A 13,448-nucleotide genomic window follows, 5' to 3' on the forward strand; every position below is an offset into this window, starting at 1 on the left:
TACAGGGCAGGAGGTTGGTGGGCAGGGACATCAATCTGACTTTACAGGGCAGGTGCCAGGGGTCGCAATAGCAGAATATATCAGCAGCACAACACACCACTCAAGGAAAGGAGGGCAGTACAGCACACCGGACAATGGAAAGCAATAGGGACCATGCACGCAGACATCAGAGGGGAAAAGGCACAGGCAGGAAGCTGACCATATCGGACAGACAGGAGGGGCAGTTGCAGCACAACAGACCATGAAGGGCAGGAGGGAGGGGGCAGGGGCACGCCATCAGATCATGGAAGGCAGGAGGAAGGGGATAGGTGCTGCACATGGAAACAGGGGACAGGGTAGGCGCAGCAAACAGAACATGCAGGGCATGCGGAATGAGCACTGGAAGCACAACACATCATGGAGAGCAAGAGGGCGACTATAATGGCATACACACATACAACTGAGGGAAGGTGGAAGGGTTGAGGGGCAGCAAGCTGACCACACAGGTCAGGTGGAAGGGTCTGTGACAGCACAACTGCCATGGTTGGCAAGATGGAGGGGGGAGGACCATAGAGGGCAGAAAAGTAGGGGCCGGACACAGACAAGACAACAGGGGAAAGGGCAGGGGCTTCACAACAGACCATGATGGACGGGTAGGAGGAGCAGCCGCAGCACAACAGAGCAGTGAGGGCAGAAGGAAGTGGCAGCAAAATAGAGTACGGTGGACAGGAGGGAGGGCATAAGGGCATGGAACTCTGGCATTGGAAGGAAGGGTGGGGAGGCAGCAACCATCTGACCATGCTGGGCAGGTGGGATGGGCAGTGGCGGCTCAACAGAACACTAATAGTAAACCAAAAAGGCAGTGGCCAGTCCAGGGAACCTGGTGAGCAAAATGGAGGGAGCAGGAGTATGCACACAGACATCAAACAGCAGGGGGAAGGAGGGTAAGGGCAAGCTAAGAATGTAGGCTAAGCAGGATGGCAATGATGGGGACATAGCCTCAAGCAATGGAGAGCAGGAGGAGTGGGCAGGGACATCAAGCTATCTGGAGGGCAGTGGCAGCTCATCGTACCATGTAGGGCAGATGGAGGGGGAAGCTGCATAGACTCAGGCAACAGAGGGCTGAGACAGTGTGGGTAGAGGCAGAAAGTTTACTGTGCAGGGCAGACCGGAACGGCAGTGGCAGAACAACCACACCAGGCTGGACAAGGGGGAAGGGGTATGCATTTGGACAGTGGAGGGCAAGGGGAATGGGGGGCAATGGCTGCAAGCTAGGATGGGGGCATCACAACTGACAATGCCAGGCCATAACGTGTGTCCAGCCCCCGCCATGCATTACGATGGACATCTTCATTTACGTTAAAACCAGGAAATCCATTGAACAAAACAAAGGTTAAAGTAAAATTATAAAAGGTATTTGTTAGATTATACAACTTCACATTAAAACAGCCTGAAATTCACTGAAAAAAATAAAGGTTGAATCGATTTTATAGTTCGGTGAAAATGTCACAAAACATACCATTTGAAACTAACAAAACCACTGAAATTCAGCACACATAGTTCTCAAGTCACTATAACTTGTACCCTCACAATGTACTGTTTATACCATCACATATTAAATCATTCATAACATATTCATTTCTAACATCCCTAATCACATCTGAAATGCTGTCATTGTTGATGATACTGTGCATGGGGTCAAGGGCAACAAGTTTTAATGTGCATTTTGTCCTTGGGACAAGCAGGCACAACCCCCTGCAGCACAAACCCTTTGGCTGCCAGTTTGCAGTACCCCATTAATGATCAGGGAAGGGCACTGCCTGCAGTTAAGTTAATATTTGTGTGCATATGTTAATGCTGTTCAAACTTGTATTTATGGTTCATTAATTGAAAGCCTTTATTAGGGTGAGCGCTCTCAGTAAATGTAAGTTCTGACTGCACTACTGACAGTGGTTCCCGTATAAAAGTGTGTACAAACGGTTTCAAAGTTTAGCAATATGAGGCTTTGCATAATGCTCCCAGAATGCTCTCTGATTAGATGCAAATATTTGCAGAAGCTTGAAAGCAAGATTAAGGGTTCTTTGCTTTCAATATAAAATTTTACTAAAAAATGAAAGGAGGAAACTTTTTTTTTTTTTTGTTTTACTAAACTACTGTAACATTTCAGGTACCATTTCTTTGCAGCATCATTTAGTAAAATGTGTTGATGCATGCTAGTATTTCCCCAAAATATTCATATTAGAGAATCAGTGTAACCAGTTTCAATAAGATTTAGGGAAACAAAAATAAACAAGCATTGGCAAAGCCAATAGGTCTGAAATGGTGGTCAGCTTTTTAGTTTTGGCAATGAGTGACTTGTTTTGGCATGTTTTTTGTAAAACCTTATTGTTGTGAGAGCTGCCGGACCCTCACAACAAACATTGGTAAAAGCAAAAATTGTTTTTGGTCTCAAAAAAGCACACACTGCCATATTAGTTACTGGCACTGAACAAAACTAATTTGTGTGCCGATATGCTCCTTGTGAAAGAGCAGAATGCTGTCACTCACCGTGAAGCCAGCTGAGACGGAGCGAGAGAATTTTAATAAACACAAAAGGTCATGGTTAACGCCAGACCAAATTAGGGGCCCAATTATTAAAGAAAGTCTCAAAAGTGCACCCTTGGTATATGTCCTTGCATTAAGGGCAGCAATATGGCTTTTGTGAATTCACAAGAATTTACAGCAGTAGGGCAAGAGATAGTACTGCTAGAAAATATTTGTGAACTGCATTTTAGCATGAGCAAATATGCATGTGTAGATTTGCTCATGCGAAAACCTGAGTGTTTGCAAGTTTATTTTCCCTCCAACCACTTTTTTCCCCATTTCTGGAAGAAGGTTTACTTCTGCCATTGTCAGGAGTAAATTTCCAACATTTCTCAGTATTGGAAAAGATTAGAGAAGAGTTGTTGAAAACCCTTAAAACATGCAAGTTAGTAGGTTTGCACAGACTCAAAAGGACATTTCAACCTTGGCACTATTGTTTACCACTAACTTCAGTCCTAGTTTGTAGATCTGCAGAAACGAAGCGACATAAAGGGATTGCTAGTATTCAAACCCTACTATGGTATGAGCCCTGGCATAATCAGAGAGGCTATATAAGAACACCTATATAATGAGATTGCTGCCATAATGTGTCGCCGCACAACATGGCACCAAAGGGACAAGTGGATTTTGTTACAGGACAAGTAGATTTATGAAGCACCTGCCCCATGGACAAGTAGATATTTTAATAAATTCCACACCCCTGTTCAGAATCTGGAGGAACTTGATTCTACCTGAACAGTTGTATACAGAATGAACACCGCGAGCAGGCTAGGGGACCCTTTCACCTGCGGTTCATAGTCAACATGAACTCGTCGACCCATGAAGCGTATGGGATAGGGTCAGTGTTGCACATAACACAAGCTTGCTTTACCTATAGGGGTTGTCTGTATGATAGCAGTAATGATGCTTCATATTATTCTGAGCTACTTTGTACTTACTTTCATAACTCTAATGCTATACCTGTTTATAGAGCAATGTGTACAAAAAAAGCTTTGGTGATGTCACCAGTGATGCCATAGAACATGTCATATGTGATGTAATATGTGAGGTCATAAAACAGTGCACGGTATAGTTAGCTCTGCTAACTGTAACTGGTGAATGTATGTGGTTTTTTTTTAGTTCGAAATGTTAATCTTGTCACTAGCACAATCACCTAACCATGTTACTTTAACCTTTGTTTTTTTCAGTGAATATATGTATTTTTATAGATAAATAAAAATATATGTCCGTATCTGTGTATATGCGGATGTGTGTGTGTGTGTGTGTGTGTATATTTATTTATATATATATATATATATATATATATATATTCACTTAAAAAAACCATAGGTTTCACACACGTTATAGTTAGGAATTAGCATTTTAAAAACCTTGCAAATTCACTGAAAAAACCATAGGTTTCACACACGTTATAGTTAGCTGGACATTTCACTCGTAAAAAACCATTGAAATTCCCCCGTTCTAGTTAGTTCAGCTAAATATAACTCGCGCGACCGCAATCCACTGCTGATGACGTCACATATTACATCACTCATGACATGGTCAGTGACATCACTCATGACATCTCAAATGACATCACTGATGACATCACTGATGACATCATCCAGTGAATGTGTCTTTCTGAAAAATAAACATTTTTTATATATGTATATCTAAAGGTTAATGGAAGAATAAATGGGTAAATAAGTGTCTAAATGGATGTTTTTTTTTTGTAAAATTAATTGTATAACTGACTTATTAACAGTATCTTAGTGAATACAGTGATGTAATATGTGACATCAGCAGTGGATTGCGGTCGCGCGAGTTATATTTAGCTGAACTAACTATAACGGGGGAATTTCAATGGTTTTTTACGAGTGAAATGTCCAGCTAACTATAACATGTGTGAAACCTATGGTTTTTTTAGTGAATTTGTAAGGTTTTTTAAATGCTAATTTATGTATGTATTATATTTTTTATATATTTATTTTACAATAAACTACCTATGTATATAGTTATAGATTGACTGTATCCTGTAATATGGAATGGCTCGTTTAAAATGGGTTTTTTTTGTTGTTTTTTTTTAAGGATTTTTCACCGTGCGCGCACCCCGCGATTTTTGGGAAAAAAATGTTTTTTTCACCCTTCGGGGTCCTTCAGGGACCCCCTGACAAAGGCTAGGGGGTCAGGAACTCTCTACCCTGCCCCCTTTTCACGTTCTCCACCTTTGTTTTTCACTGCCACACACAAAATGGCGTCCGACACTTCCTGATTTCGACCGATTCGAATGTTGACTGACATCTAACCACCAATCAGAATTACGCTCGCGCACGGCACGGTGCGCGCATATAGATATTTATGTACTTTTAACTGCAATTTTCTCAGGAACTACTGAACAGATTGACACCATATATGCAAAAGGCACATCCCTGACCTGAGGACTACCTCTATGCCAAATTTCAAGTAATTCTGTTCAGCCGTTTGGGCTGTACCTTCGACTAATGGTCCTATGGGAAAATGCATGGGGAAAACGCGTTTTGGGACCCCCCTTTTTTCTCGGCCCCCGCTTGATGAATCACCCCGAGACTTTCAGGGTAGGAGCTGAGCGGAGCGCCCCATTAGTTTTGAAAATTTCGCGAGGATTCGTCAACCGGCGCCAAAGTTATTCAAAATAGAATTTTCAGATTTCCTATGGGAACTCGGTCCTAACTATCTACTGGCGACCGCCAGTAGATTATTTATATATATATATATATATTTTTTTTTCAAGGTTGCCCTGCATAGAGAAACGCACTCCTCCAGCTGTCGGAACCAATCCTTTATTATTCAAGAAACAGGAGTTCAACTCCGGATATGTTTTGTCCATTAGCCTAATGCATTTCGGAGCGATCGCGCTCCTTCTTCAGAGGCGGATTGTCAGCACATCCGAATCAAGGTTCCCACAATACCCTGCGCTGCCGCACCAATTTCAAGGCCTCAGGTGTGCCATATTTGCAGTGCACGCTGGGAGTTGTGGTTTGATAACCGCTTGTTGCCTCCAGTGGCCGTGAGCTGACAATATATTGTTTGGACTGCTTTTTGCCCTCCAGTGGGCCCCGGGGTTGAATGCCTGTTTCGCCATGAAGAGACAGCTGCGCCGTTAATTCCTGCCCATTTTCAGGTAAGACGATCCCCAGAAGATGAAGGGGGCGGTGCAGTCTTCTCCGCGGCTGGACCTGCCGCGTAACATCTTTTTCAAGGTTGCCCTGCATAGAGAAACGCACTCCTCCAGCTGTCGGAACCAATCCTTTATTATTCAAGAAACAGGAGTTCAACTCCGGGTATGTTTTGTCCATTAGCCTAATGCATTTCGGAGCGATCGCGCTCCTTCTTCAGAGGCGGATTGTCAGCACATCCGAATCAAGGTTCCCACAATACCCTGCGCTGCCGCACCAATTTCAAGGCCTCAGGTGTGCCATATTTGCAGTGCACGCTGGGAGTTGTGGTTTGATAACCGCTTGTTGCCTCCAGTGGCCGTGAGCTGACAATATATTGTTTGGACTGCTTTTTGCCCTCCAGTGGGCCCCGGGGTTGAATGCCTGTTTCGCCATGAAGAGACAGCTGCGCCGTTAATTCCTGCCCATTTTCAGGTAAGACGATCCCCAGAAGATGAAGGGGGCGGTGCAGTCTTCTCCGCGGCTGGACCTGCCGCGTAACATCTTTTTCAAGGTTGCCCTGCATAGAGAAATGCACTCCTCCAGCTGTCGGAACCAATCCTTTATTATTCAAGAAACAGGAGTTCAACTCCGGATATGTTTTGTCCATTAGCCTAATGCATTTCGGAGCGATCGCGCTCCTTCTTCAGAGGCGGATTGTCAGCACATCCGAATCAAGGTTCCCACAATACCCTGCGCTGCCGCACCAATTTCAAGGCCTCAGGTGTGCCATATTTGCAGTGCACGCTGGGAGTTGTGGTTTGATAACCGCTTGTTGCCTCCAGTGGCCGTGAGCTGACAATAGACAGCTGCGCCGTTAATTCCTGCCCATTTTCAGGTAAGACGATCCCCAGAAGCACACCTGAGGCCTTGAAATTGGTGCGGCAGCGCAGGGTATTGTGGGAACCTTGATTCGGATGTGCTGACAATCCGCCTCTGAAGAAGGAGCGCGATCGCTCCGAAATGCATTAGGCTAATGGACAAAACATATCCGGAGTTGAACTCCTGTTTCTTGAATAATAAAGGATTGGTTCCGACAGCTGGAGGAGTGCGTTTCTCTATGCAGGGCAACCTTGAAAAAGATGTTACGCGGCAGGTCCAGCCGCGGAGAAGACTGCACCGCCCCCTTCATCTTCTGGGGATCGTCTTACCTGAAAATGAGCAGGAATTAACGGCGCAGCTGTCTCTTCATGGCGAAACAGGCATTCAACCCCGGGGCCCACTGGAGGGCAAAAAGCAGTCCAAACAATATATTGTCAGCTCACGGCCACTGGAGGCAACAAGCGGTTATCAAACCACAACTCCCAGCGTGCACTGCAAATATGGCACACCTGAGGCCTTGAAATTGGTGCGGCAGCGCAGGGTATTGTGGGAACCTTGATTCGGATGTGCTGACAATCCGCCTCTGAAGAAGGAGCGCGATCGCTCCGAAATGCATTAGGCTAATGGACAAAACATATCCGGAGTTGAACTCCTGTTTCTTGAATAATAAAGGATTGGTTCCGACAGCTGGAGGAGTGCGTTTCTCTATGCAGGGCAACCTTGAAAAATATATATATATATGTCCAACTCTCTTATGCAAGATAAAATAGGGTCGCACTCCGCAACATACAGGTTCTGTTCTTTTATTCAGCCCATGTAAAATTTACAACAAATCCAAAATAAAGCGACGCGTTTCGGTCTTGCCTCAAGACCTTGCTCACGATACTGTGGCTCGGATTGCATACACATTTCATAACTTTTTTTTGAAAATGCAATGGGTTTTAAAGGCATGTGAATTCTTTTTAAAAGAAAGAAATATTCACTACAATGATCACAACATCATGTTATTGGAAATGATTTCAACATGTCTAACGCAAAACATTTTTGTCTTTGGGGAGGAAATCTATCGCCAGAACATGGGTACGGCGATGGGTTTTTCCTTCAGCCCTAGCTATGCCTGCCTAGTGATGGGCTGGTGGGAGAAAGAAGTAGCCTGGCACCCACAAAATGACAAATATGTCAATAAAATCGTCATGTGGAATCGCTTTATAGACGATTTATTGATAATTTGGGATGGAAGTAAAGCGGAATTTGCTGAATATTTTCAGATCTTGAACTCAAGCACGGCCAAATTGAAATTCACTTTTGAGATCAATAAGGAGAGAGTGACCTTTCTTGATACTGACATCTATATAAAAAATGGCCAAATTGAAACCACTGTTCACCGCAAATCCACAGCAACTAATGCTACATTAGAAGCAACTAGCTTCCATCAACCGTCACTCATTGCCAGCATACCCTACGGGGAATACGCAGGATATGCACGCAATACGAAGAATGGAAAAATCAGAGCCGCTTAACAGCAAAGAGATTTGAGTTGAGAAAGTATGATAAAACATTGATCAAAAGATGTTGGAAACGAGCAGATGAGAAACCGAGAGAAGAATGTTTGAAACCAAAGCAAGACATTAAATTGGGCAAGGAACCCATTAGAATGATCACAGATTTTTCAAATGACGCCAAACAAATCAGCATGATACTTAGAAAAAATTGGAAAATCTTGCAAATGGATGAAACAGTGAAAGAACTTGTTGGCAATCATCCAATGATCACGTATCGCAGAGCTTGTAACCTCAAAGATCGACTAGTCAACAGTCACTTCAAAAGGAAAAAAGGATGTTCATTGGCTAAAAACGACAGGTTTCATAAAATGCCAGAAATGCAAGGTGTGTGAGATTGCTAAACCCACAAAAGATTTCTGCTTAGCAAATGGCTCTAAATGGCAAATAAAACAGCTAATATCTTGCAAAAGTGAATTCACAATCTACATCATCGAATGCCCATGTAAAATGAAATACGTGGGCAGTAGCACTTGTGAACTAAAAAAACGTATTTTGGAACATACACGTGCAGTAACAAACAAGGACACATCCAATGCTGTGGCTAAACATATGGATCAATCACACACTAACAATTGGAAACTCCTAAAAATTTTACGGAATTGAATCTATACCATTGTCCATCAGAGGTGGCAACAGAGAGAAAATTTTACGCCAAAAGGAATCTCGTTACATCATCAAACTCAGAACTTTAACACCTTATGGGCTCAACCAAAGTGAGGAATTATACAGCCACCTCTGAAGTCAAATGGACTCTCATTGATTTAAACCTTGAATTTTTTGCAATCTTTTGGGGTTCTTTTGAAGTCTGCAATGCTTAGAACATGAATGAGGAATTTTATTGTTTATTCAATTGATCAATTTCAGATATGTCCATGGTTACCTTTATTGCTGACCCGGTTGAATAATATGGGTGCCATTTTGTTAATCTATTTGGAGACATAAGTATGATTGAAATACATGAATTTCACACCCCACTGGAGGGGTTCTAAAGAACAAGAATGAAAAAACCTGAACAAAACTAAAAAAACTTTCATAATTTAAAAAAAACCAACAGGGCATCACATTAATTAATTATGTACCAAGTTTAATTGAAATACATTTATTGTGGCATGAAGAATTGCAGAACATTGATTTACACAGATTATATTAGATTGGGTCTTCCTTTTATATTATTAATGATTTCAACCATGCTGAAAATATTAAAAGCTGATGTTAATTTGTTTTTGGGAACTACAACTCCCATAATGCACTCAATCACATGACAGGAAATGCTCTTGTTTTTTCAAAAAAAAGTTATGAAATGTGTATGCAATCCGAGCCACAGTATCGTGAGCAAGGTCTTGAGGCAAGACCGAAACGCGTCGCTTTATTTTGGATTTGTTGTAAATTTTACATGGGCTGAATAAAAGAACAGAACCTGTATGTTGCGGAGTGCGACCCTATTTTCTCTTGCATAAGAGAGTTGGACATATTTTAACGGTCTGGGCTCGACCGTAGGATACCGCACTGGGGAGAGCGCCATTCTTTTCGACGAGGCGAGCCATTAACGTGGGATATATATATATATATATATATATATATATATATATATATATATATTTGAGGCTGAGCACTTGCGTGATACTCTCATGCACTATGCACTTTAATCTGCAAACCAAATAAAAAGAATTTAACTTCCACGATGTGGTCCGTACCTGCTTTTGGATCCCATCAAGGATCGCTCCAGGATTTTGGCTATCATATATATATATATATATATATATATATATATATATATATATATATATATATATATATATATAGTGTGAATGTCACTGAAAAATTTGAAGATATTATTACAAATATAAAGTCACTTTAACCTTTGATTTTTACATAGAATTTCTATATTTTTGTTTACGTAAAGTAAGATGGCCATCAGTGTGCAGCATACGGGTTGGCGCAGGGTCTGGCTGCAGGCCCTATACCCTAGGGCCGCCCATACCCCTTTGTTTTTTTGTTTTGTTTTTTGTCTGTGCAACGGATCTGCAGATCCACTAATTTTCCAGGGGGTGGCGCTGAGCACCGTGATGGATCAGCGTATCTACAAAATGGCCTGCCATGCCCCCTTACATATGATTTAAAAACGTTATTTAGGACTGTGGGTCAGTGTCATCATGTACTAAAATGGCGGTTTCAACATTTTCTTCAGGTTGTGGCCAGCCAATAAGATCCCGTGGTCAGGCTGCAGGATCTATTGCTATTAGTTGCCAGTCAAACAATCACAGCATGGTAGGATCCGCGGATCCCTTCACGTGGTGAATTATACATGTATATTGAAGCTTAATTTCTCTAACTACTGAACAGATTTATACCAAATCACAAAAGGCGTGCTTTCTGGGCCAAGATCTAACTTTCTGCCAAATTTGGTGTAATTCTGTTTAGCTGTCTTTGCCGTATGTTTCCATTTTCCTATGGCAATTTGTATTGGGAAAACATTTGTAGAGCCCCATCTTTTTCTCGGGCCCCTGCTTGACCGATCCCCCCCAAAACTTTCCAGGAAGGAGCTGAGGTAGATGAGGGTTTTCCTGTTTTTTTTTTTTTTTTAAAAACTCTGGCAGAGTTATTAGATATTAGTACATTGGAATGTGGAGCACTCCATTGTAGACAATGGAGTGCTCCATGCTTCTACGGGCCGGTAAAGGCCCGCAGAGCAACATTCCAATGTTCTACAAAAGCCTCTCGAAGCTCGAGGGGATTTAAATCCCCTCGAGCTTCAAGAAGCCTTTGTTTAATTTGTTAGAACGTTCTGCCCTCTAGTGGCAGAATGTTCTAATAGCCTTATAGCCCTTCGTAGCAGGGCTATACCGCTATTAAAGTCCCGCTGCTTTTGTTAAAGTCCCTCGCCTTCGGCTCGGGCCTTTAACGCTGCAGCGGGCCTTTAATGGCCGGTATAGCCCGCTATGGCGGGCTATAAGGCTATAACAAAAAATGCTTTTGCTATGGAGAGGGGATCCTAACTATAATTGCCCATTGGCGATTGCTACTGGGTTATTTAAGTGTGTGTGTATATGTATGCATGTATGTATATATGTATGCATATGTGTGTGTACAGTTTGACGATTCTTGAGAAGAATAGGTCATTTACTTTTAGTAACACTTTTTCTGGTGTGTAGTTTTCTCATACATTCCTCCTTCCACCTCTTGTAGGTGGCCTTCTAATTATACAGTAACCTTCCATCCCATTCATTTTTAATTATTTGTTTAACTCAGTCTTCATATGTTTCTGGCCTTTGTGGAAAATCATGGCAAAAGTAAGGTCACCAGCTTCCTTGGTACATTTTGCATACCAATGTTGACATTGTACATAATATCAATTAGATTTGCTGGTAATGTCTCATCAACACCATATAATTTTGTTAAAATGATATTGCTGCAAATTTCGAGATTCAATCTGATGCCTGGGAAGAAGATTCATAATAAGGAATATGCATGAAGATTATATATCCATTAGAAAGAAGCCTACCAAAGTGAATACATTATTTTCTTAAGCGTGGTGTATGTACTACTGATGGTTGCATTCATTTCTTCTGAAATGGCATCTTTGCTTATTCCAGTTTCTTGTAAACCAGCTATCCTTCAGAAAATTATTTTTGTAGCAGAGATTGGTAAATCTTGTTCTCTTCTGATTTCCTTTCTTTCTACTGTCTATAGGAGAATGCAGATATGTTCAAAGGTAGACCTTGTAAAGAAGTGTACGCCAACGAGTACTTCCCTGAGGGCATCACTAACGGAGCCAAGTGGTACAATGTTCCAGGTAAAAGCTCCAGCTACATCCCATTTAAGATTAACGCTTCTTTCGATTTTCTTCTTACAGCTGTTGTTTGGTTGCACTGTAATTAACACGTCTCTATTATCCACGTAAATGGTACTTTCTTAAAATGTTATATTGGCAAGACCAAAAAATGAATGCTTTTTTAATCTTTTGTCTGTGAGAAATGCTTTCTCAAGGCATGAGTTCCACAGTAAATTACATCTGGGGCCAAAACAACTGTACACTTCAGTTAATGTTGCTGGAGATGATTTTGTGGAATTTATTTCAATCACGTTCCAGCTTAGAAGCTGCTTTTCAGTACATTATAAAATTATTCATTAACTGAATATTTAAGTAAGTTATTTTGTAACTTCATTCTGTTTGAATGAAATAAAACCTGCATTCGGAAAATGGTCCAATATCTGTACCCCTCCAAACAAGCAGCTTTTTCAAGGCTTGTATAGTGGAGGGGTAGACGAGGGAAAACGGTTTGCATTTATATAGCGCATGCTACTCCTGATGAGATGTTGAACACTCAACAATACAGAGGTCTTCGGCAGAAGCTATAAAATAACTTAACCGAATGCGCCAATACAGAGAGAGAGACGCAGGAGCACCAATAGGGAAAAGTTCACAAAATTGCTGCATTTCTAAAAAGCTATTTTTGTTTGCAATCACATGTCACGAGATTCAAAAGCTTCCATTATGTTTTGCAAAAATTGAGTTTGCAGTGAAGAACCACTCTTGCTTGAAACGTTAAATGGCACTTATTTATAAAAAATATTATAGGACCTAAAATAATTGTTATTGTTTACACTATTGTAGCGAACCTATAGCAATCAAGTGTTTTGTCCAAGCATGAGTTGTGCCAATTTGTCCTTTTCCAGTTTAAACATACATTCATACATTTGACCTCTTGCAGAGTGAACTAAATGCCCAGCACTGTTTTGGGGGCTACTTCAAGACTATGGCCTTTTTGAAAGGTTAGAACGTCCTTTCGCTTTTGTAATGAAACTTGTAAATGAAAGAGCACATGGCAAGTCCTGGCGAATCGATCTACGACACCTAGGCACTTCCGAGTGTCTGTTTCAGTGCCGGGAAACTTAACTCGTGACGTGTAAGATGGATGTTTATTGTAATTAATTCCTCAATCAATCAATCAGTGAATTGTAAGTGCGCTACTCACCCGTGAGGGTCTCAAGGCGGTGGGGGAGGGGGGGTCCGCAGATCTGTTTAGCCGAAGAGGCAAGTCTTGAGGGTCTTCCTGAAGGTGTTCAGGGAGGGGGCATGTCTGATGTCTGCTGGTAGTCGTTCCAGGTCTTGGCTGCAATGTGAGAGAAGGATCTTCCACCTGCTCTGGCTCTGTGGATGCGCAGGGATTCGGCCGGTGCGAGGTTGGAAGATCGGAGGTTTCTTTTGGGTACATGGAAGTTGATTCTGTCGTTGAGGTATTTGGGTCCGTTGTTGTGTAGGCATTTGTAGGCGTGAGTGAGGATTTTGAAAGTGACTCTTTTCTCCATGGGAAGCCATTGGAGACTT

General features: G+C 41.9%; 1 protein-coding gene across 2 annotated transcripts in view; it reads left to right on the forward strand.

Annotated features, from left to right (window-relative positions):
• The window catches only part of CPD (carboxypeptidase D), a 752,391-nt gene that overhangs the window by 427,272 nt on the left and 311,671 nt on the right, over nt 1-13,448 (forward strand). For both annotated transcript variants that reach the window (XM_085649244.1, XM_085649245.1), the window contains exon 9: nt 11,810-11,912. In XM_085649244.1, coding sequence (XP_085505370.1) covers nt 11,810-11,912 — 103 coding nt within the window. The remainder of the gene's footprint in view (nt 1-11,809; nt 11,913-13,448) is intronic.

The sequence above is a fragment of the Triturus cristatus genome, chromosome 3_2, assembly GCF_964204655.1.
Source record: "Triturus cristatus chromosome 3_2, aTriCri1.1, whole genome shotgun sequence".
Classification (NCBI taxonomy): Eukaryota; Metazoa; Chordata; class Amphibia; order Caudata; family Salamandridae; genus Triturus; species Triturus cristatus.